The sequence below is a fragment of the Hemicordylus capensis genome, chromosome 4 (assembly GCF_027244095.1).
Source record: "Hemicordylus capensis ecotype Gifberg chromosome 4, rHemCap1.1.pri, whole genome shotgun sequence".
Lineage (NCBI taxonomy): Eukaryota > Metazoa > Chordata > Lepidosauria > Squamata > Cordylidae > Hemicordylus > Hemicordylus capensis.
In genome coordinates, this window is record NC_069660.1 from 313,435,505 (window position 1) to 313,456,635 (window position 21,131).

General features: G+C 43.0%; 1 protein-coding gene across 6 annotated transcripts in view; it reads right to left on the reverse strand.

Moving 5' to 3' along the window:
* The window catches only part of PTK2 (protein tyrosine kinase 2), a 358,217-nt gene that overhangs the window by 35,533 nt on the left and 301,553 nt on the right, over positions 1–21,131 (reverse strand). For all 6 annotated transcript variants that reach the window (XM_053243262.1, XM_053243261.1, XM_053243260.1 and 3 more), the window contains 4 exons: positions 18,181–18,292; positions 13,301–13,390; positions 8,169–8,306; positions 4,143–4,274 (listed from right to left, as the gene is read on the reverse strand). In XM_053243262.1, the coding sequence (XP_053099237.1) occupies positions 4,143–4,274; positions 8,169–8,306; positions 13,301–13,390; positions 18,181–18,292 (472 nt within the window). The remainder of the gene's footprint in view (positions 1–4,142; positions 4,275–8,168; positions 8,307–13,300; positions 13,391–18,180; positions 18,293–21,131) is intronic.

A 21,131-nucleotide genomic window follows, 5' to 3' on the forward strand; every position in this document is an offset into this window, starting at 1 on the left:
AATCAAGCTTAGAGGTTCCCAGATTGTGCGCTGCAGCTCTGAGGTCATTATCTTCAAGGAACGGATGCAGCTGTCATATCAACCAAAGTTGATAGAAAGTGTTCCTGGCCATAGTCTCAACCTGAGAAACCAGAGTGAGGCCTGGGTCCAGAAGCACTCCGAGAAGTACCTGAGGGGGTGCAACCGCATCCAGAACAGGAAGGTCTATTGCATCCCTCAAAGTATGACCCCTTACCATGCCTCCATCTTGCTTGGATTCAGCTTCAATTTATTATCCCTCACCCAGTCCATTACTGCCTGTAGGCAGGCATTTAGGCGAGTTATGCCATTTCCTGATGAAGATGTCATGAAGAACATAGGGAACTGCCATATACTGAGTCAGACTATTGGTCTATCTAGCTCTGTATCGTCTTCACAGACTGGCAGTGGCTTCTCCGAGGTTGCGGGCAGGAATCTCTCTCAGCCCTATCTTGGAGAAGCCAGGGAGGGAACTTGGAACCTAGATGCTCTTCCCAGAGTGGCTCCATCCCCTGAGGGGAATATCTTACAATGCTCAAACTTCTAGTTTCCCATTCATTTGCAACCAGGGTGGACCCCTCTTAGCTAAGGGGACAAGTCATGTTTGCTACCACAAGACCAGCTCTCAGGGTGTCATCAGAATAACACCCTGCTCCAAATCTCCTGATTATCTCACCCAGCACTTTCATGTAGATGTGAAGAAGCAGTGGAGATAGGATAGGGCCCTGAGGGACACCATACAATAGCTCCTTTTTCAGAGAGCAGTTTGAAATGGATCTAGATAATCAGTAAACTCCAGAACTGCCTGGACTTGATCAGCCACCATCGTCTCAAACCTTGCCCAGCCAAGGGAGGTTGGAGACTGGCCTATAATTATCCATCACCGAGGGCTCGAGGGCAGGCTTCTTAAGGGAAGGTCTCACAATTGCCTCCTTCAAACATGGAGACATCCCGCCCTCCCTCAGTGAGGCATTTTAAAACAAACGATGAATCTTCCAGAGTCATCGCTTTGTGTCATCAACATGTTCTCCATTATTTTATCTAGGGGTAGTTGTTTTAGAAGAGCTGGTCTTGTGGTAGCAAACATGACTTGTCCCCATAGCTAAGCAGGGTCTGCCCTGGTTGCATCTGAATGGGAGACTTGATGTGTGAGCACTGCAAGATATTCCCCTCAGGGGATGAAGCCGCTCTGGGAAGAGCAGAAGGTTTCAAGTTCCCTCCCTGGCATCTCCAAGATAGCGCTGAGAGAGACTCCTGTCTGCAACCTTGGAGAAGCTGCTGCCAGTCTTGTGTAGACAATACTGAGCTAGATGGACCTATGCTCTGACTCAGTATAAGGCAGCATCCTATGTTTTGAAACTAAGTTGTAATATTGGTCATTACATGTGCAGTGCATTCTAAAAAAATCACTTATTGATTCTGTTTAATGTGCCATATGTCAACTTTAAGTGATGTTCTCTGTTCACCTTTTTGAGCCCATTTATAATTAGAAACATGCCTCCAACCCACAGACAACTGTGTCCTGAAAGCAAAGAGAGGAGGCTGAGAAAAATGCAATGCCAGTTTTACAGACTGATTCACTCTCACAGTAGGGGTGTCTCCTATTTACTCCCTGTTGATTATCCTCACTTTTCAATAGTTGGGAAAAGCTTAAACTTTTGTTATTTGTCTTTGTTATTTTTGTTTTAGTAAGGAAATCAGATTTCAGATTACAATCCATAAAACCACAGATGAAACTGCAGTCGTAACATTTGCTAGCTGTACACATCTAACCACCTACTTTTCTACAGAGGAAAACGTGCGTGCATGTGTGTGTGCGTGTGTGTGCACATGCACACAGACAGGATCTTGCAATGATTAGCACATTTAGTCCTGTAAGCTCCCCTGCATCCAATTGTACCCCACCCACCTTGCAGTAGGGAAACACGGAAAGGACTGTGTTTCACAAAAGGGATAGGAAATAAAACCAAGAGTCAAAACAATGCAACAAGTAAATTGAACAGCAGGCCATTCCCATTATGTCTCAGATACACAACACAGCACAAAATGGGGTTCTGTACAATTTTATTAGCTGGAAACATCTGGTTTCTCAACAGTATAAAACTTACTTCAAGTATCCCAGGTTTCCAGGGAGGGGGGATCCTCAGCTCAGCCCAGTGGCCAAGTATGTGAGCTGTAAGAGCCTAGTTTGAATTCCACCCCATACATCAGCCCTCCTTGTTATATTTGTGACATAATCACGGCCTCCTTTACAAGGTTATTGTAACTCTCCTTATTGAGGAGAGTTAAGGTGCTCTTCACCTTCCAAGTGGACAGGCTGGACAGAACACGTCAAGGTCTCATCAGATGCTACCAGATGCTACTAATAAAAAAAGAGCTGCAGTGGGGCTCACCCATGTGGTAATTTCACATATGACGGTTTTCAGGTGTAGATCTAAAATTATTATTTATTATTTTATTTTTTATATTTTATATCCTGCTCTTTCTCCAAGGAGCCCAGAGCGGTGTACTACATACTTAAGTTTCTCCTCACAACAACCCTGTGAAGCAGGTTAGGCTGAGAGAGACGTGACTGGCCCAGAGTCACCCAGCAAGTATCATGGCTGAATGGAGATTTGAACTCGGGTCTCCCCGGTCCTAGTCCAGCACTCTAGCATTTAAGTGAAAAATGTAAAAATATAAAAGGCCAGGGACTCTCAGACTTGGGTCCCCTCATGTTTGATTACAATTCCCTTTATCCCAGAGGATGATGGGAACTGTAGTCCAATGGAAGTCCAACAACATCTGGGGACCCAAATTTGAGAACTCCTGTAATACACAACTGCAACCAAAATATGTTTATAACCATGTGTACCATGTAAGTACGCTCATCAGAAAGCTAGGACTGGCTGGAGCTCCCTGGTGAGTGCACGGAGCTTTGTGCACCTGGTGCCATGAAATAGCCCTCAATAAGGGCCTGTTGGGCCAGCCTAGTACCCTTCCTCTGGGTCTTCCTGAGCAATTAGATTTGCTCAATCTCTGAGGCTGAAGAGCACTGCACAACACAAAGGACATTTATGGGTGTTGCAGGAAACATCCAGACATAGTGAACAGTGTCTTTTATTCAGCCACTTTCTTTATGCAGATCAATCATGAAGACTAGGAGGAGGAGAAATGGCAACAATTGTAAATGGCAGTGCGGAATCCAGTACTGACAATATGAAAGGCTCCATATTTGGACTTCATTTGCCTAGGAAGTAATCTCTCTCAATATTATAAGGTTTATGTGGAAAAGAAATATGCAGTCTATAATCGGTGTATTAGGTCATCTGAAATCAAATGTACACATGTGAATCTCACTTGATAACCCTTGGTGTAAAGCTCATTGCAGTACACATATGGCACATATTGTCTTAAACTGACAAAAACAACACTTGAACACAGCACTTCAAAAGTCATGGAAATTACTCAAAAACTGCGAGCCTTGGGGACAACATATATCAGTTCTGGATTTTTCTATAGAGATGGCTGTTTTCTGAGATCTTGAACATACTACTATCACATTTCAGAATCTGTGGTCATGATCCAAAAATGCTGAGCTCTTTTTTCCTGTTCCCAAACAACAGTCCTCTATACCGCTTGGTAATCTGCTGCTGAAATTCATGAAATGTGTTTCAAAGTCAAATGCCCTGGCACAAGTACACAATTTTATTTTTAAAATTTATATCTTGCCTTTCTTCTGGGGAAAAGAAAAGAAAAACCTAAGGTGTGTCACATACAATATAACAAGGGGGGGGGAGCGGGGGGCAAAAGGATTCTTTGGGTGATAGACTCTTCCAAGAAACAAGGTGGTCTAGGTGTTTTGCACCTAGAAAAACATTTGAAGAAGAGAAACATGGACCACATCTATGGGAACATTTATGAACACTAGATATCATCTGGGGCTCACAGACCTCACCACGAATCTGTGGGTCCCCACTATTCAAATTAATGGAAGCAAGAAATCAGAATTGTTAATTGCTTGTGCTTTTACAAAGGGTATATCTGACAAACAGCTGAATTAGCCCTATGTCTGCATCAGCTGTCTTCTATCAAAAAGGAGACAATTCTATAAACCAACTACAGAGGCAAATGAAATGTATTACCAGGAATCTCTCTTCTTTTTCCAACCAACGCTGGTCTTCCTCCATTTCTTGTTGCTGTCGTATCAATCTTTCCTCCATTAGGTGTGTTGGTAACGCCTGCCCCATGCCTCGCATATCCAAACTGCCCGAATCCTAAGAGAGGAGGGAAGAAACCCTGTTATTTTTTGTTAGATTTTTATTTTATGCAACCCTCGTGGAACCTCTTTCGGGAAAGGGGCTCCACAGAAATTTGTAACAATGAACTCATCAAACAAATAGGGTGCAAAGCAACATATTCGGTTTAGAAATGGGGGAGTTCTGGGTTCAAATCTCAGTTGAGCCATACAACTGGTTGAGTCGTTTTTGGCAAGTCACCATCTCTCAGCCTAGACTTACTTTCTGGTTGGTGTAAGGATAAATCAAAAGCATAGATTTTGTTGCAGAAAAATGCCACAAAACATTTTCCATCCATCAGTGAGAATCTATTTGAGCTAACAAGGAGTTGGAAAAAACTGCTGCAAGGATGGCAGAATCGAAAAACCAATCCAAGAGACATATGGAGGCATTTCACCTGTGGCAGTGTAGAGTCAGATGACCCCAGCTGACTGTTGGTTCTGACAAGTGCTGCATCCTCTAGAAAGCCCTGTTTCAAAGCGGTCTCTGCTCCAGTGCTGTCATCCATGCAGTCACCCCTTCAAGTGCTGTTCTTATAGCACTCAAGAGCAACAAGGACAGTGCTACACTGTTCAGATATTTTTTGTTCTCTTCTGGAGATCAAGAATCCCCAAGACTGTATTGCCAGAGGGTGGGCAAGAAGAGAGGCAGGTGGGCAGGCAGCAGCATGGAGAGAAGGCTGCAGCTGAACACAGCAACTATCAGGACCAACAGCGCTTACATCCTGTCCAGGCGCGGAGCCACCATTGGGCGAATGGGTTCAAAGAACCCAGGCTGCGCCCAATTAGGGGCTGCGCCTCACAGCCCCAACACACACACACACACACACACCGCATCTGATGTCAGATGTGGGGATGCTGGTTTAGCTCCCAAGTGGCCCCTTTGGGAGTCAAATGGCCAGCGCTGTGAACGCAGTGCCAGCCAGGCTCCAACTCCCGAATAGAGCTGCGCATCTCCATTCGGGAGCCAGACCACACCCCCTGCATCTGACATCAGACGCGGGGGGCAGGGTGAGAGGGGCCGCGGCCGCATACAGGCCGCTGGCAGTCAGGCTCCACGCCTGATCCTGTCCGAGGTTTCTGATACTTGGAAGCTCTTTTTAGGCCTCATGCATGAACCAAATCTTAGTCATTAACAGAATCCAGGAGGTTAACTGAGGTTAAAAACCGTCAAATTTCAAAAATCTAACTCACGTTGCAGCTGCTTGGATATTCAGGAAGATACTGTTTACTGTACTGAAGCTGTGAGTATCTGTAAAGCCAAACAGCCCTGAATGTACCCACAGGAGCTAGTTAAAATAAAATAAAGCCGGGATCTTGGATCTCAAATCAGTTGGGGCAAGAGAACGATGAGGATAAAGGAAGCAGTATTTCACTTCAACGTTTGTTGATTCCTTGGATTCAAAAAACACTGAACCCTTGGATTGCAGAAACTACTGAGGAATGATTTGCTTACCCTGCGTTTTGTGGTATGCTTGCAAATCTATGACATGACTAGTGAGAATAATGTTTTTTAAGCTGATTGCATAATACAGTACAGTGACAAAGGGAGAACAATTGTAGGAGCCATTCAGAAAAGGTAAGCTAAGGGCTCGTCTGCAGAAGGAAGGAAGGGAGATGCAAAGTGCTTTGTGACTGAAACAGAATGGAGTGACACCAACATAAGGCTCCCTTTCCCTCCAGCAGAGGGCAGCAGAGCCATCTAACTGGGGAAGATCATCATCTGGCTCCAGCTGCTCTTGCTGCAGTGCTGGTTCCAACTTGCATTCCTCTAGACTAGTCTCCAGGGCAGTTAACCAGTTCATTCACAGCTGCCACAGACAAGCAATGCTGTTCAAAAGCACCTCGAGGGCTGGTTTCATCACAAACCTTATTTCCTCACAAACCCATATGGACCTTGAATTCTAAGATGCTCTCTTTTGTTGTTGTTGTTGAAAAACCAGAGGAAGGGCAAAGAAAGTTTTGAGCTGGTAAATTAATCACTGCAATGGACACAGCTGCAAAGCAGTTATGAATAAAGTGCAAGTTGTTCATTCTGCAGCTGCCCACAACTGGAGATCAGGCAATGAGAGAAGGGGAAAGGGCAAAGGCCTTTGAGTAGAGGGCACTTAACTACCTCTCCCTCAATTAAATGTCTTCTGTGCAACAACAAGGGAGAAGACTCACAATGTGTCACATGTTCGACAAAAAGTTCTAAAGATTATCACGATTCAGGACTTCCCAAAGTATAGGGATGATTGTTTGAATCATAAAACCATAAATAAATATAGTAGTGGTTAACAAATAAATATAGGCAGCACACAGCGGAATGGAAGGAACGTCATACACTTGTACACGTGTTTCATTCAGCAAAAATAGGACCAACAAGGATGTGACCTCAAACACTCACCTACATGTGCCTAGGACTCCCAACTAGGCTACAGCTCCCTAGAGTGTATATGGCCGCATTCATATTTAACGCCAAAGCAGAATTAAACGTGGCTGAGGTTGGAACTCCAGTATGCCCGAACCCCTGAAACCGTGATTACAGGCTCCGGTTTGCCTCGCCAAACTCAAAATTGAACCTTCAGTTATCTCTAAACTTCACCATCGAAACCTGAGGCTTGGCCGCCGAGGTATGACGTTTGACTCCTGGCATCGCCATAACTGCAGTTTTGCGCCAATTTCCAAACCGCAACCATAGAAGTGGTGACGCAGACCCGCCTGAGGATGTGGCTGCTCCAAGCCTTCGGCACTTCTCGCTGGCAGCCTCTTGGGAAAGCAGCCCCGCCCCTCCTGTCAGCTATGCAGCTATGGAGTTGCCAGGCTCCAGGGATGCATGGTGCCACGCTCCATCCAGGACTTAGCCTGACAAGCTGCACGGGGGCTTCCCATTCTATCCCTTGCTCTGCCCACCTGGCAAGTGGCAGGGAAAGGGCACAGGATGACAGGGCAGGCACTAAGCACTTTGCTCCCCAAGAATGGAGCAACAATGATATATGTTCACAAGCACAAACACTCTAAGTGGTGTTACGTGTGAATGAATTCTACGTAGATATTAAGGATGCCAGTCTGTGGCTTACACTTACAGTTATGTCTGCCATAGGTATACCTATGCTTTCTACAGCACAAACAAAACTGCTCTATAAAACATGGGACAGCTCTGAGTTTCGAGATGAAGCAGTGCAAGGAAAATGTACAGTATAAGAGGTAAGTAATTGTTAAGGGTGTGCAGAGAGAGAGAGAGAGAGAGGGAACGTATGTATGTGGCGGGGGAGGGAGAATACAAGACACATGAATTGAAGTAGAGGCGTAAAAACAAGAAGGAATACAATTGGGTTTCTCAATGGTAACATTCATTAACTGAGGATGGAGTGCAACTGCATTCCTGTTATGTAACACTGATGCAACCTCTTCCTTCACAGAAGTTTTTTGAAATTTTTCCGGCCGGGAAATGTGTTTGGAAGTGTTGCAGTGCAACTAAGAATCAATAGATATTCTAAAGGAAATATCCGTGAGCAAGGGCCAGCAAGTTTATTGCATTCTGATGGCAGATATTTTCTAACAATTTCACACAGGCCTTCAACATAACATTGTCTACATGTATGTTTCCAGAATAATAATTTAAAAACTCAATACCAGAAGGTGGCAGCAGTTCAAAAGAGCAGTCCTAAATGCTTCTATTTGGAAACAGAAAATTTCCAAATGTAACTTTTCTAGTAGGTGCCTTCAGTATCAGAATCTACGGCAAGAAGCCAAGACCAAATAGCTATATAGGAGTAATGAAGTCTGGACGAAGCGGGAGACTGAGAGCACATCACATTAACTAGAAAGCAAGAGAATTGTCTTAACTGCCCTGTTTTCTCAATTTGCCAAGCATCTGTGCAGAAGTTACCTCCATGTTGGGTTGCCACATAGTTATTTCCTGAGGCCGATGGTTCCAGGAATCCGTTTGATCCAAGAGAGAGGCTGGGCCTGGATAAACGCTACCTGCCATAGCTGGAATCCCATGGGAGCTAGAATAGCCTGAGACCTAGCCAAAAGAAAAAAGAGTGAAATGGAGAATACCATGAAAGCCTTCAGTTTGGCTCTCCCACATTTGTGTGTTCCCACACACGAGTAACCATTATACTTGCATTTCCCCACATGCATCCTGCTAAAAATAGCTGCCAATATATTCTACAAGCTTATATATCCAGAGTGATAGCAGGTAATTAGTTAGCACAAGTAGCTGGAGAATGGCCTGACAGATCCTGCTTATGAATCAAAACAATTTTAAAATAAGTTTGGCTTTAAAATGTGCAGCAATGCCTCTGCGTAGATGTACTTCGTTTTGCACACATCTGTGTGTTCTTGCAATAATTCTGTCAGAAATCCTGCGTGGTGCAAGATCAAAGTTAAAACAAGGCAAAGCAAAAGGATGTTGGTTTCTGTAAGGAAATCTGAAAGGCTTCAAAGAGACCCCTGGGGAACAAAGTCTTATCAGAACACTTAATTCTGCTTTAACATCTGTGTGACATTTGCAGTTCTCAGCTCGATCAAAGAAGCATATTTGCACAACCCCTATATAAAAGTGGAAGGTTTCTGCTACCCTACTGGTGCCCACTTCTATTCTTCCAGCTCTGACCTCTCCCCTCCTACCTAAATCTGTATCTTTCTTTAACCAACATATCCTCTTGGCTGTCTTACCAATGGGTCCAGATTAAAATGGTGAACAGCTATTCGTTCTACTCAAGTCTATTCAATTTTGAACAGTATTTCTCTAAGATGAGAAATACGGTTATTCCCTTCATCACCCCCTTTTTGGAAATGTTTTAGAACATCGCGACTTGTTTTAGCACCCAATAGTCAAGCCACTGCCAAGTCCCTTCTGCTACCCCCTCAGCATCCTCAAAATCCACCCTTTCCTCTCTGCAAAGAGGAGAACAAAAACTTTGCTGTAGTTGCTTCTCCTCGGGGGTAACCTAATCCCCTCCTTGCTGGCATTAGGGCTGCCCTTCCCTTTCTCAGTCAATGTGGAAAGCCTCTGCTAAAATCACTTCTCTCCTGTCTTCCCTCCTTCCTCACTTCAGTTTAAGGGTCAAACTACACATTAAATAGTAGTTTGGCCCTGCATGGCAGGGTTTTTGGGTTTGCTTGTTTTCTGAAGTTATATACAAACTGCAAGGGGACGGAGCAGAATTGTGGAGTGTAGGAAGGAGGTATTTAACCCTTTCCCCCTGTGCTATAGTCCCAATAAAAATCTTGCCCCTGGCATGAAGGGAAGGGAAGCTTCCATTGGCTTTAAAAACAACAACAACAACAACAACAACAAAAACAACAACAAAAACAACTTCAAACATGTAGGGCCAAACTAAAATGTCATGAATAGTTTGGCCCTAGATGTCAATGGTGGTGCCACTATGCTCAAATCGCTCCTTTCAAAATCTGCACTGCTTTCCCCTGTGCTCTCTGCATCTCCTTCAAGCTTGTAGTCCTTCACTTTCATCCTGTTGCAGGCCCAGGAGCTCCGTCTCCTGGAATGGTTTCTCCTGAGTCCATCTGCGTGCATATCCCTTTGTGTGGGCAGGCTCACTCGTGCCATTGAGATTCATGGGGAGCCCCATGTGAGCAAATTATTAACATTTTGGTTACGGTGCTTAAACTTGCATTTATTCCCCTCTCTTCCCAGACTACATGTTGTTCTCTCTCTCAACTCCCAGTGTGCTTTTTTTGCTCCTACTACGTTTGCACAAGCTCCTCAGCTATCATCAGCACTGTTCACCATCTCCTGATATGGCTCACGGTGCTGTTGTTTCCTACACATGGAGCAGCCTCCTCGCCTATCCACTGAGCCCCTTCCTCCTAGCTCCTCCTCAAAATATTCTCTAGAAAAGTCTTTCCTAGCTGCTTCCACAACCATGAACTGTATGGACCTCTGGCACCAACTGAATCTCCACATGCCAGTCTCACTCTCCTTTTCTTTATCTAGTGATATTTAAAAAGAGAATTTTTAAAAATTCTACTGATTTTTAAAAAGAGGAAGTCATTAGATACAACAATTACAAATATAGAGGCACTACCACTTCTTCTCTAGATCCTTGCCTGACTTGGCTGCTTCTATCTAGCAGGGAGATTGTTGGAGGTGGCCTTGTTAATATCATAGATGCATCGCTGAGGGAGGGTAGGGTGCCTTCTTATTTGAAGGAGGCAATCGTTAGACCACTTCTTAAGAAGCCTTGCCTGGACCCCTTAGCAATGGATAGTTATAGGCCAATCTCCCTTGGTTGGGCAAGGTGATTGAGTGGGTGGTGGCTGACTACCTCCAGGCGGTTTGGGAGGAAACGGATTATCTAGACCCATTTCAAACTGGCTTTAGAGCTGGCTATGGGGTTTTGAGACAGCCTTGGTCGGCCTGATGGATGATCTCTACCGGAGAATTGACAGATGGAGTATGACTCTGTTGGTTCTTTTGGATCTCTTGGCAGTGTTCGATACCATCAACCATGGTATCCTTCTGGATTGCCTGGGGGACTTAGGGATAGGGGGCACTGATTTGCAGTAGTTCTGCTCCTATCTCTCGGGTAGATTCCAGATGGTGGAGCTTGGTGACAGTTGCTCCTCAAAACAGGAGCTGTTATATGGAGTCCCTCAGGGCTCAATTCTGTCACCAATGCTTTTTAATATCTACATGTAAACGCTGGGTGAGGTCATCAGGAGATTTGGTGCTGGGTATTATTGGCTGATGACGCCCAAATGTGTCATTTTCTCCTTTTCATTCTCCTTTTCATCTGCATCATCAGGAAATGGTGTTCATTCCCTAAATGCCTGCCTATAGGCAGTAATGGGCTGGATGAGGATAACAAATTGAAACTGAATCCAAGCAAGACGGAGGTGCTCATTGTAGGGGCTCAGAATCTGAGGAATGAATTAGATCTCCCTGTGCTGGATGAGGTTACACTCCCCCGGAAGGAGCAGATATGGAGATTGGGAGTACTCCTGGACCCAGGCCTCGCCCTGGTATCTCAGGTGGAGGCTATGGCCAGGAGTGCTTTCTATCAGCTTCGGCTGATTCAACAGCTTGTTGAATCAGACAACCTTGAAGAGGACAACCTCAAAACAGTGGTGCACCAGCTGGTAACCTCCAGGCTTGACTACTACAATGCGCTCTACATGAGGCTGCATTTGTACGTAGTTTGGAAACTTCAGTTAGTTCAAAATGCATCAGCCAGACTGGTCTCCGGGGCAACTCGGAGAGACTATATTATGCCTGTTCTGAAACAGTTACACTGGCTGCCGATATGTTTCCGGGCAGAACACAAAGAGCTGGTTATTACTTCCAGGTTACCTTAGAGAGCACCTTCTTCTACATGATCTCCACCGCATGTTAAGGTCATCTGAGGAGGGCCTTCTCCAGTTACCACCGGTATGTCTGGTGGCAACTCGGAGGCAAACCTTCTCTGTAGCCGCTCTTGGACTGTGGAATGCACTCCCTGCAGAAATCTGTAATTTGAACTCTTTATTGGCCTTCAGGAGAGCCCTTAAGACCTATCTGTTTGGCCTGGCCTTCCAGGGTTTTTAAATTGTTGTAAAGAGTTTTTAATGTTGTAACCTGGTTTTTCAGCGTTTTTAAATTGTTCTGATCATTTAATTATTGTTTTATGGTGTTTTATAATCTCTGCTTTTATTGTTGATTGATTTTAATCATTCTTTTTTAATTGTACACCACCCTGAGCCATTTTGGAAGGGCGGTATAGAAATTGAATGAATGAATGAATGAATGAATGAATGCATATTCATGCATATATTCAAGGCAACGTTTTAAGTATAAATATAAATGCAACAATATTCAAACAACAATTATGAGGGGGAAAATCTAAAATCTTTGGCATTCCAGTTCCAGTATATTAACAAATGGCTTCCACCTAGCGCAGAATTTGTTCAGACTTTGGGCAGCATCCAGACTAAGTGACGTATGACCAAATCCCATTGATATTAGTGGTGATTAAGTTCATCAAAATGAACTAAGCACCACTGAAATCAACGAGTCAAGTCATGACTAACCAGTCTGGATGTGGCCTTTATTCTTTTTCCTCAAGCTTTTACATAAGGGGTCAATTTCCTCAATCTTGAACGTCACAATCCTTGTGGAGTCATTCCTCTATGTTTGTGTTCCCCCTTTAGTAAGATCAGGGGCAAGTATAATCTTTACTACTGTTGTCAGTGAGTTGGCAATTACTTTTTCTTGGGGACTGAATTTGTTTTCCTTTAGGGATGCTTGTCCAGAGCTCTGCATACTGGCAATTCCACAATCACAAAGTGCAAGTGTATAAATCTTTCCTCAGCTACAGATTGACCATCCTGAGCAACTCTGCTTTAATTAATTTTAAAAAAAATCCTTCTCAGTTATGAAAAATCTCAGAAGCATGTGGGTACTGCCTCAGAAGCTGGGAATGAGTGGGCTGAGAATTAACAAATCAGAAACAGAATAAATTATGTAGAACCAGCAAATATATGCAAATTGTATTGAACACAACTTTTATCCCTCTGAAAAGATGTTACATCCCATTGGTAGGAATGGTGTTACTTCTTTGCATAGTGTTGGGATTACAATTGGCTTCATCAATGTTTAACATTAATAACTGTAGTACTGTTTACTTAATTTATATGCTGCTCTTCCTCCAAGGAGCCCAGAGCAGTGCACATAATTATGCTTATCCTCATAACAACCCCAAGAGGTAGGTTAGGCTGAGAGATAAGTCACTGGCCCACAGTCACCCAGTTTGTTTCATGGCTGAATAGAGATTTGAACTCAGGTCTTCCCAGTCATAGTCCAACATTCTAGCCACTCTACCATGTAGGCTCTTGTACTAGATATTCAGATGCTTAAAACTCTTACAAAAATGTCTCAGGACTGTCTACGGCCCACCAACAACATGTGGACAATTCCTGCAAGTAAATGCCCCTGAAATAGTTGCAGGAGAAGAGATTCTATTAAAGAGATGAGGTATTAAAGCAGTTACATAAGAGCACTGTGTGTTTTTTTACCTGGTAATGATTGGGCTGCTGTACCATATGCTGGGGACTAGGATAAAATCCTTCACTGGAACGTGGACTAGGATAACCAGGTCGGCTGGGCTAAACATAGAGGGAGAAAACAACTTTCACTACAAAACAAAACTATTCGAGTAAAATATATGAAGCAAAATACACATAATAGTAAAGGAAAGTATTATTTTCATTTATATATTTAGAAAGATATATTTAGTTATTTACCCCTGCTAACTGAACAAAGAGATACCTTTTGAAGGGGTGATTCTTTTATATTTAGCAGGGGTAGAGCAACTGGCCCTATCCAACCCAGCACAGCATCCTTCCAGTGGCTGTTGCTGGTATCTGTCTTATGTTTCTTTTTAGATTGTGAGCACTTTGGGGCAGGGGGCCATCTTATTTATGTATTATTTATTTTTCTATGTAAACAATTTTGAGAACTTTGGTTGAAGAGGAGTATATAAATACTAATAGTAGTGGTAGTGCCACCTAATGGCACAACGGGGAAGTAATTTGCCTAGGGAGCAAGAGGTTGCTGATTTGAATCCCCTGCTGGTATGTTTCCCAGACTATGGGAAACATCTATATTGGGCAGCAACGATATAGGTAGATGCTGAAAGGCATCATCTCATCCTGCACAGGAGATGGCAATGGTAAACCCCTCCTGTATTCTACCAAATAAAACCACGTGGCTCTGTGGTTGCCAGGAGTTGACACCGACTCAACAGCACAACTTTACTTTAGTAGTAGTAGCAGATTCAGATGCCAACCTCACCTGCCTAAGGCAAATGCCAGCTTTACTATTTCTGCAACTGTAAAGGTACAGCACATATGAGCACTACAGGCAAAATACAAAGGACATGTGTGAGTGAAACACTTTTGCTTACACACACAGAGAAGGGCAATGTTTGTTGATTCCCCTGTTCCCTCTGCAGACTCAAAATATAGTTGGGGGATGCTGCTCTTGCTTTCTTACAAGAACTGAAGTAAGGAATATGGACAATTATCAGTTGACAAGTTGTTTTTCGTGCCAGAGACTCATTTATTATAAATACTTTCACTGTTAAGGCCACTTAAGATGTAATTTTATCATGTTTTCATCCCCATGGAAGGTAGCTGAACATATATATCGTGTTCCACCGAATCAAGTATTTTCTTAGGGCTTTTCATCCTGCTGGTCCTCTGAAACCTTCCCATTTTTGTACCTCCACATTACATTGGTGTCAGTTTGGAATAACTCGATGCCATTTCCAGTCAAAATGTTATCCGTTCCTCTCCCATCCATCCATTCTATTAGTTATTCTTGCCTTTTCTCTTTCTAATACTGAATGAGTATTTTCTCTTTCTAATACTGAGATCTTTCTAATACTGAATGAGTAGCTGCTCAAGAGCTCACGCGGCTTCATCTCTACAGTCACCTGACGATTAACTGTCAGATTAATATGGGGATAAAATCCATGCCACTGGCACTCACAAGATTCACTGATGCACATTCAGACACATATATCATTACACAAAAGAAGTAAACTCACAGGAATGATTCTCCACTGGAATTGGCCTCTATTTACGCAAGATGTTTGGAAATAATTCAAGGGCTACAAATGTCAAGAGTATTCTGAAGCCTGAAATATGGTGAATTGATAACTGTCTTTCAAGTCAACAGCCTTTCAGTTATATAAACAGAAGATCATGTTTTGAACAATGAGTATTTCCATGTGTCAGAATGTGAACTCTTAAAATAAGCAAGAACCTTGTTACTGGTATAATGACAACACGCACAAATTATCCTAAACATTTCATCTGGTCATGAAATGCGTGTTCCAGAAGTCATAAACAACTAAATGTATATATTTTTATTTTTCATGTTTTTATACCACCTAATATGTACATTCGTAGGTGGTGTACAAAGTTTAACACACAATATAAAACAGTTTAAAATTTACAAAATAGAATGTGTGTAATCAAACAAAACCAGAACTCAGGGCATTTTTATTACAGATACCGGTTTTTAAGGGATGAGAAAGGGCAATTTTCAGCATTCCACAACTGTTAACCAGCCTTGGTCACCTGTCCCTGTCAGAAAGCATAGTCAAACAGCTAAGCTCCACTTTCCTCCTGCTCTGAAGCAAGAGAGAAAAGCACCGGGCTTGGTGGCTTGGCCATGTTCTGTGGAGGCACTCATTCTTCTGCTGAGCATGGCCAGGGAAGCCCCTTCTCCACTTTTCTCTCTTGGTAGTTTGGCCATGCTCAGTCAAGGTGCGCAGGGCGCTTTCACTGAGCACAGCCAAGAAACCCTCCCACTCCCCACACACACACCTCTCAAACTCAGGAGGAGGATGAGTGGGAAAGGGGTGGGAATGCAAAACTTTGCTGTTTTGACCAGCTAAGCCAGGATGCCAGAGGGCCACCAACAAATGCCAAAGGCATACTGTGGAGAATTCACTTTGACTTAGCCTTTACAGAGTTAATTTTTTTGTTTATAATTTGTTTTGTTTTTTAACATGATCTGCATAAGGGAGAGAAATAAAAGACTACAGCCCAAAGTGAAAGGTTGATCTACATTTTGGGACTCCTCAGTCACTAGTAGATGAAGTTTATGGAAGGCACTTGGAGGTAAATTCTGATCACCTCCAAACAAGCAAACTGGATGCCTTGAAAGTGGATGAATATGGATTGGATGCAAAAAGAGAGAAAACAAGAGAACAAAGTTCTGGATGAATCAGAAGCTGGATCCACGAGCCTACCCTCCAATCAGCAGGTACTCTCTGAGTGACGGTGGGAGAGGGGTGTTTTTGGTTTTTTTAGTTACCTCAGTAGAAGAGAAGCAGCATCCTAGGAGAGCAGGAAACCCCTGTAGTTGGCCAGGAGAACCAGAGGGTGGCTAGGAGAAGAAAAAGGAGGCGGAGCTATCAAGACCCAGAAGGAGCAGCCAAAGGAAGGGCATGGAGGAAAGGAGTTCCTCAGGAAAAGCAACCCTTCAGCTGCGTCCTGGTGTGAGCTCAAGAAGGCTGAGAGAGAAGAATCCTTCATGTTCTGCAAGTTAGACCAGGGCGGAGTCAGTTCAGTTCAGAATTGGCAAAGGGAACAAGATTTTGTCAGGTAAGACTACGGAGTGTTAGGAGGGGAAATCTGGCTTTGGAATTTGTTTAGGGGAAAGTGATAATTAAGCCTACTGTTCCATTCTTTCATTCTGTAGCAAGAAAGCAACACAAGCATATTATATATTAATTCTACAAGGATATGTGAGCTCAGGAACTCAGAGATCCAGGCTTTAGAGCAGTTCAAAGCCAATTCCATTACTTTCTTAACAGACTGTTAGGACTTTCTTCCCAACCCTCCTCCTGCTGGGATGCAAATGAAGTTTGGGCTGTTCTGACCGCCATAGTTAGAATGGCCCTGGCCTGTCACTAGCTGAGCAGCAAAGAGCTTTTAGGACAGTTGCACAGCCTGCTCTCCAAGAGCAGAGAGCGGTCTTCCTGTGCCTGCCTTTGGAATCACGCCCCCGCCAAGTATCTCCATGGCCCATCTACTTGGCTTAACAATCTCTCCAGTCTTCCCTTCAGACACTATCTCACTTCACCTTCGCCCTGGATTTGATCCTATCTGGAGTCCAGTTTCTCCTATCTGGAGTCAAGTGCAAAGACTTTGGGACCAGATCCTGTGAGATGAGCAATGATCCAGGCTTGCTTGTCTTGTTCCCAATGCATAGGCTTATAAGATACATTTTTAAAAGCGGCTGCAGAAAGACATGATGGGCGGGTGTGTGTGTGTGTGTGTGTGTGTGTGTGTGTGTGTGTGTGTGTGTGTGTGTGGATAAACAAGGGGTGGTGGGAAGCAGCCCAAAGCAGATATGCTGAGAGACAGGCTGATGAAGGGAAAACAGATGTAAGCAAAATACGTTAGAAAACACTCCTGTCATCCACAGAGCAAAGAATCTGCCCAGCATAAAACAGAATGGAATGAACTCATTCCTAAATTACTTGCTATTAAGTCGTAAACAGAACTTTATGGCTTTCAGGGACTCACCAGCCAGTTATTTATGAAAAGACAGACAAGACGAAAATAAAAATGTTTAAGCCTCAGGCAAAATGATATGAGCTGTGTTCCCAAGAAGAAGGAATCTAAAAGAAGAGACGTGAGCAGAGAGAACAGTGGCTGGCTAAATACCTGATCTAGCAACACCAAAACTGCAAAGGCGATCAGATCTAGTTAATGTCCTTTAGAGATACTCAGAGCTTTAAGAGGACCTATCAAGAGTCTGCTCAAGTGCCAGCTAAGCAGCTAACACGATGAAAATGGGTCAGGAAGTCAAAGTATATAAGTTTTAACAGAGGAGGTTAAGCCAGAGGACTCCATTAGACATGTATCATGGATCTAGACTGGTGGAATGACACTGTGAATTTCAGCTAACAAATGACTAATTAACATACATGATAGATGTAACTTGCATCATAGATATCACTTTCATGAACATGGTCAATTTATTATACTTAATGCTTTTTTTACTTTAAATTTCTTACTCGATAATGTGAAAAAACTTCAAGATGACATTAAACCACGTCATTTATTAGTCATGCAAACTGAAAACCAAATATTTGTGCCGCTTTTTATTTCTATTATCTTTAGCACTCTTTCCACCAGGTTTTTCAGAAGTACATTCACAACCATAAGGAATAGAAATAAGTTTGTTTGTTGCTGCTGTAGTTTTAAAGAAATTTGCAACTGGCCAAATTTTAACAGGGGCCACAAAAGTTTAGTCTGTAGGTGGTCTATGCGTTGTTCATCCCTGTGTTAAGAGGCTAACAGAACAAAGCAGTTATACTGCTTAAGTATAAAGGAGACATACACACAAACACACACACACTCATCTTCAGTACCTTGGGAGGAGCCTCATCCGATCCTCCTGAATCCCAGGACACTGTCACTTGTCGCCTCGATTCCATTCTCATTCGTTCTTCCTGCTGCAGCTTCTCTTCCTCCAGTATTGTACTAAGGAGAAAATAAGTGCTGCACTGAAGATAAATGACATTCTGGCTCAGAGAGTAATAGATGCCGTCCTTAAGTCTCCTCCAAGCACATTCCCCAAACCAATGGTTCCAGACTGCAGACTAGTGAGGAATTTGCTAGACAAATATGTCTTCTTTTTAGACAGCAATAGAAAAGGTTAGAGTTTATACGACTAATAATGGGGAGGGCAAGTGGGGGTGGGGAGGGGGAAAGACATGCCTTTGCGGAATTAGCCACTGGGTTTTGAAACAAGACTCTTAAAACACCAAGACACATGGCAATGAGAGATATATTTAGAAAATTACGGGTGATCCCCCAGAAGAACATTACATATATATTCACATTCTTTTTGATGAAATGGCACCAGTGTAATTATATTGAGGCAATTAATCAAGCACATACTTGCATGAAAACATTCTACTCCACATGGAAAACAAGACAATCAAATCTCAGATACATGCTTTGGATTGTCTCTTTTATGGAGGAGAGACAGACAGACGGACTTCAGTTCTCACAGCAAGTTAAATATAATCTGGAATTCTTAAAACTGAATGTTTTTTGTTGCTCACTCTTAACAGTAACTAGCAGACAAAGCTTAAATTAAACCACAACAGTGATATCTGCTCCCCCAACAGAGAACCAAAATAAAATTTATTCAAATTTAACTTCTGTTACTCAGCGACTTACCACTTGAAGTGTCTACCTGAAAGTCTTGCTGCCTCATCAGAAACTCCCTCCCCTTTCCGCTATGGAAATCATCAAGCTTGGATATTAGCCATCTTGTAAATACTTGGGATGTGACTGCCTAGATTTGCTAAGCAGCTACAGAATCCTACACTACCTGGATTCTTCCTAGTTCAAAGCTGATCTGATCACTTCCACATTGGTCTCTCCAGAGCCACAAGCTAATAATCAGCTTGGCACCAGAGCAACTCCTGTGCTTTGGATGCCAGTCAGGCTGTTCAGAGTTTACATCCTCCCTTGTCTAGCTCTCCCACCCCCGTTAACTGCCTGGAATAAGTAATGAAAGGCATGAGATCAGTTGCCTTGGTCCACTGCTCATTTCAAAAAATAAATTCCTTTTGATTGGCTATTAAATTATACTTTTTTGGTCTGCCAAACATAAAACCACTCTGCAACTTCCCCAGGGGTGTAAGAGGCGGAAAGTGAGATAGCAATGTATTTAAAAGTAGTTGCTGAAAATAAGTGGATTTCAAATATGCAGTCCTGCAATCTCAATTCATCACTCAGCAGACTCCAGACTAAAAAAACAAAACAAAAATTGCAACATAAACCAGAAGTAGTCTAAGCCACATCGTGCAAATTGTTTTGATGTGTGTGTGTCCCAGGAACAAGCAGGTAGAACAGAGCTGGGGACAAAAACAACAGTTTTAAAGTGAGCTCAAACTGCAGAAGCTTAGGTTCCCAGGGTACACACACCTGTTTCATCCCTGGTCAAGAAGTTGTTGCAACACTGCAAATATATGGAAAATCTGTTAAGCAGAGGCAAAAGTGGGATGAGTGTGCACCACGTGAGAGCAATCCCTCTCTCAAAGCACCTTGAACTCTCTTGAGATAAAAACAGGGCTGACTGGCATAACTATGGCTGAGGAAGTCCCATTCCATTCCTCTTTTTAAGCTGCAAGGAAATCTGTCCCACTGGTTTTCAAGCCCTTGATAACAATCAAACCCCCGCAGCAGCTTCACTTTAAGAGCCATCTTATTTTACTCATATTCTGCATTCAACTGCAAAGCCTGAGAAAGAGATCTCAATGGGCACAATTATTTAACCAATTATTTCTCAAGGCTTTTTTTTTTTTTAAGGTGGCTCACTATAGACTTGAGCACAGGTGGAGAAAAGGCCACAAGTCAAAGAGACAGACTAAAACCAAAACAATGAAAACATGCAGCAAAGTAAAAAAAATACCTGCCACCATCACCTAAAAGGGAGTTGTTCATTCATTCTTAGCCACTTCTCTGCCAATCTCTCTGTGCTAATATCAATGGTGTCTCTGACAACTGCATATAAATGTCAATTAAGTCTAAACAGATGTAGCAGGAATTCATGACATTTATCAAATTTAGGATCATAATTTCCCTTCAAATTAAGCCATATATTTCTAAAATTATGCCCTAAAAAGGTGCTCACACACACATCCATCCCTGCTCCCTCTTAAGCAGCTTTGCTTATGTCCTAGGAAGATGTGAGGTTCTGAAAATATTTGATTTCTAAAACAAGAAAAGTGAGGAATCAAGTCATGCCTTCCTACCCTGATCGAAGGATCAGCAATTTGGAACCAAAACTGGCTGCTCAGCTGATAAAAGAGAGAGGAGAGCAGAGATTGGGGTATTCAAAATTGTCAGCAAATCACTTTCAAGGGACCTTAACCAACACCATCCTATCCCCTCCCTTGCAAAATGGAACTCTGACAAAACTAGATGCTGATCAAGTCCCTAATTCCATATGTAATAGCCAGCATGTACACTCCACCCATTCTCAAAAGCACTCTATTATTATTCTGTTGCAAATCCAAAAGCTAGGCTGACCTCTGGCACTGAAAACAGATTCCTGGACTAACTCCCAGTGAATACTGCCCCCAAATTCTCCTCATCTGAAACGGAGTCAGTCCTCAGATGGATGTCTCTACACTGGCAAAAAAAGAGCATGAAATGGAAATTACTCTGAGACATTTCAATCTGTTCAAAGCAAAGGATTAAAAATAACACATAAAACTGCCTTTGTTTGGCCATCCAGAGGGTCAGTCCATAGATGGGCACGGCGGAACGTCTAGAGATATTTTTGAGTGTCCTTCTGTACAGC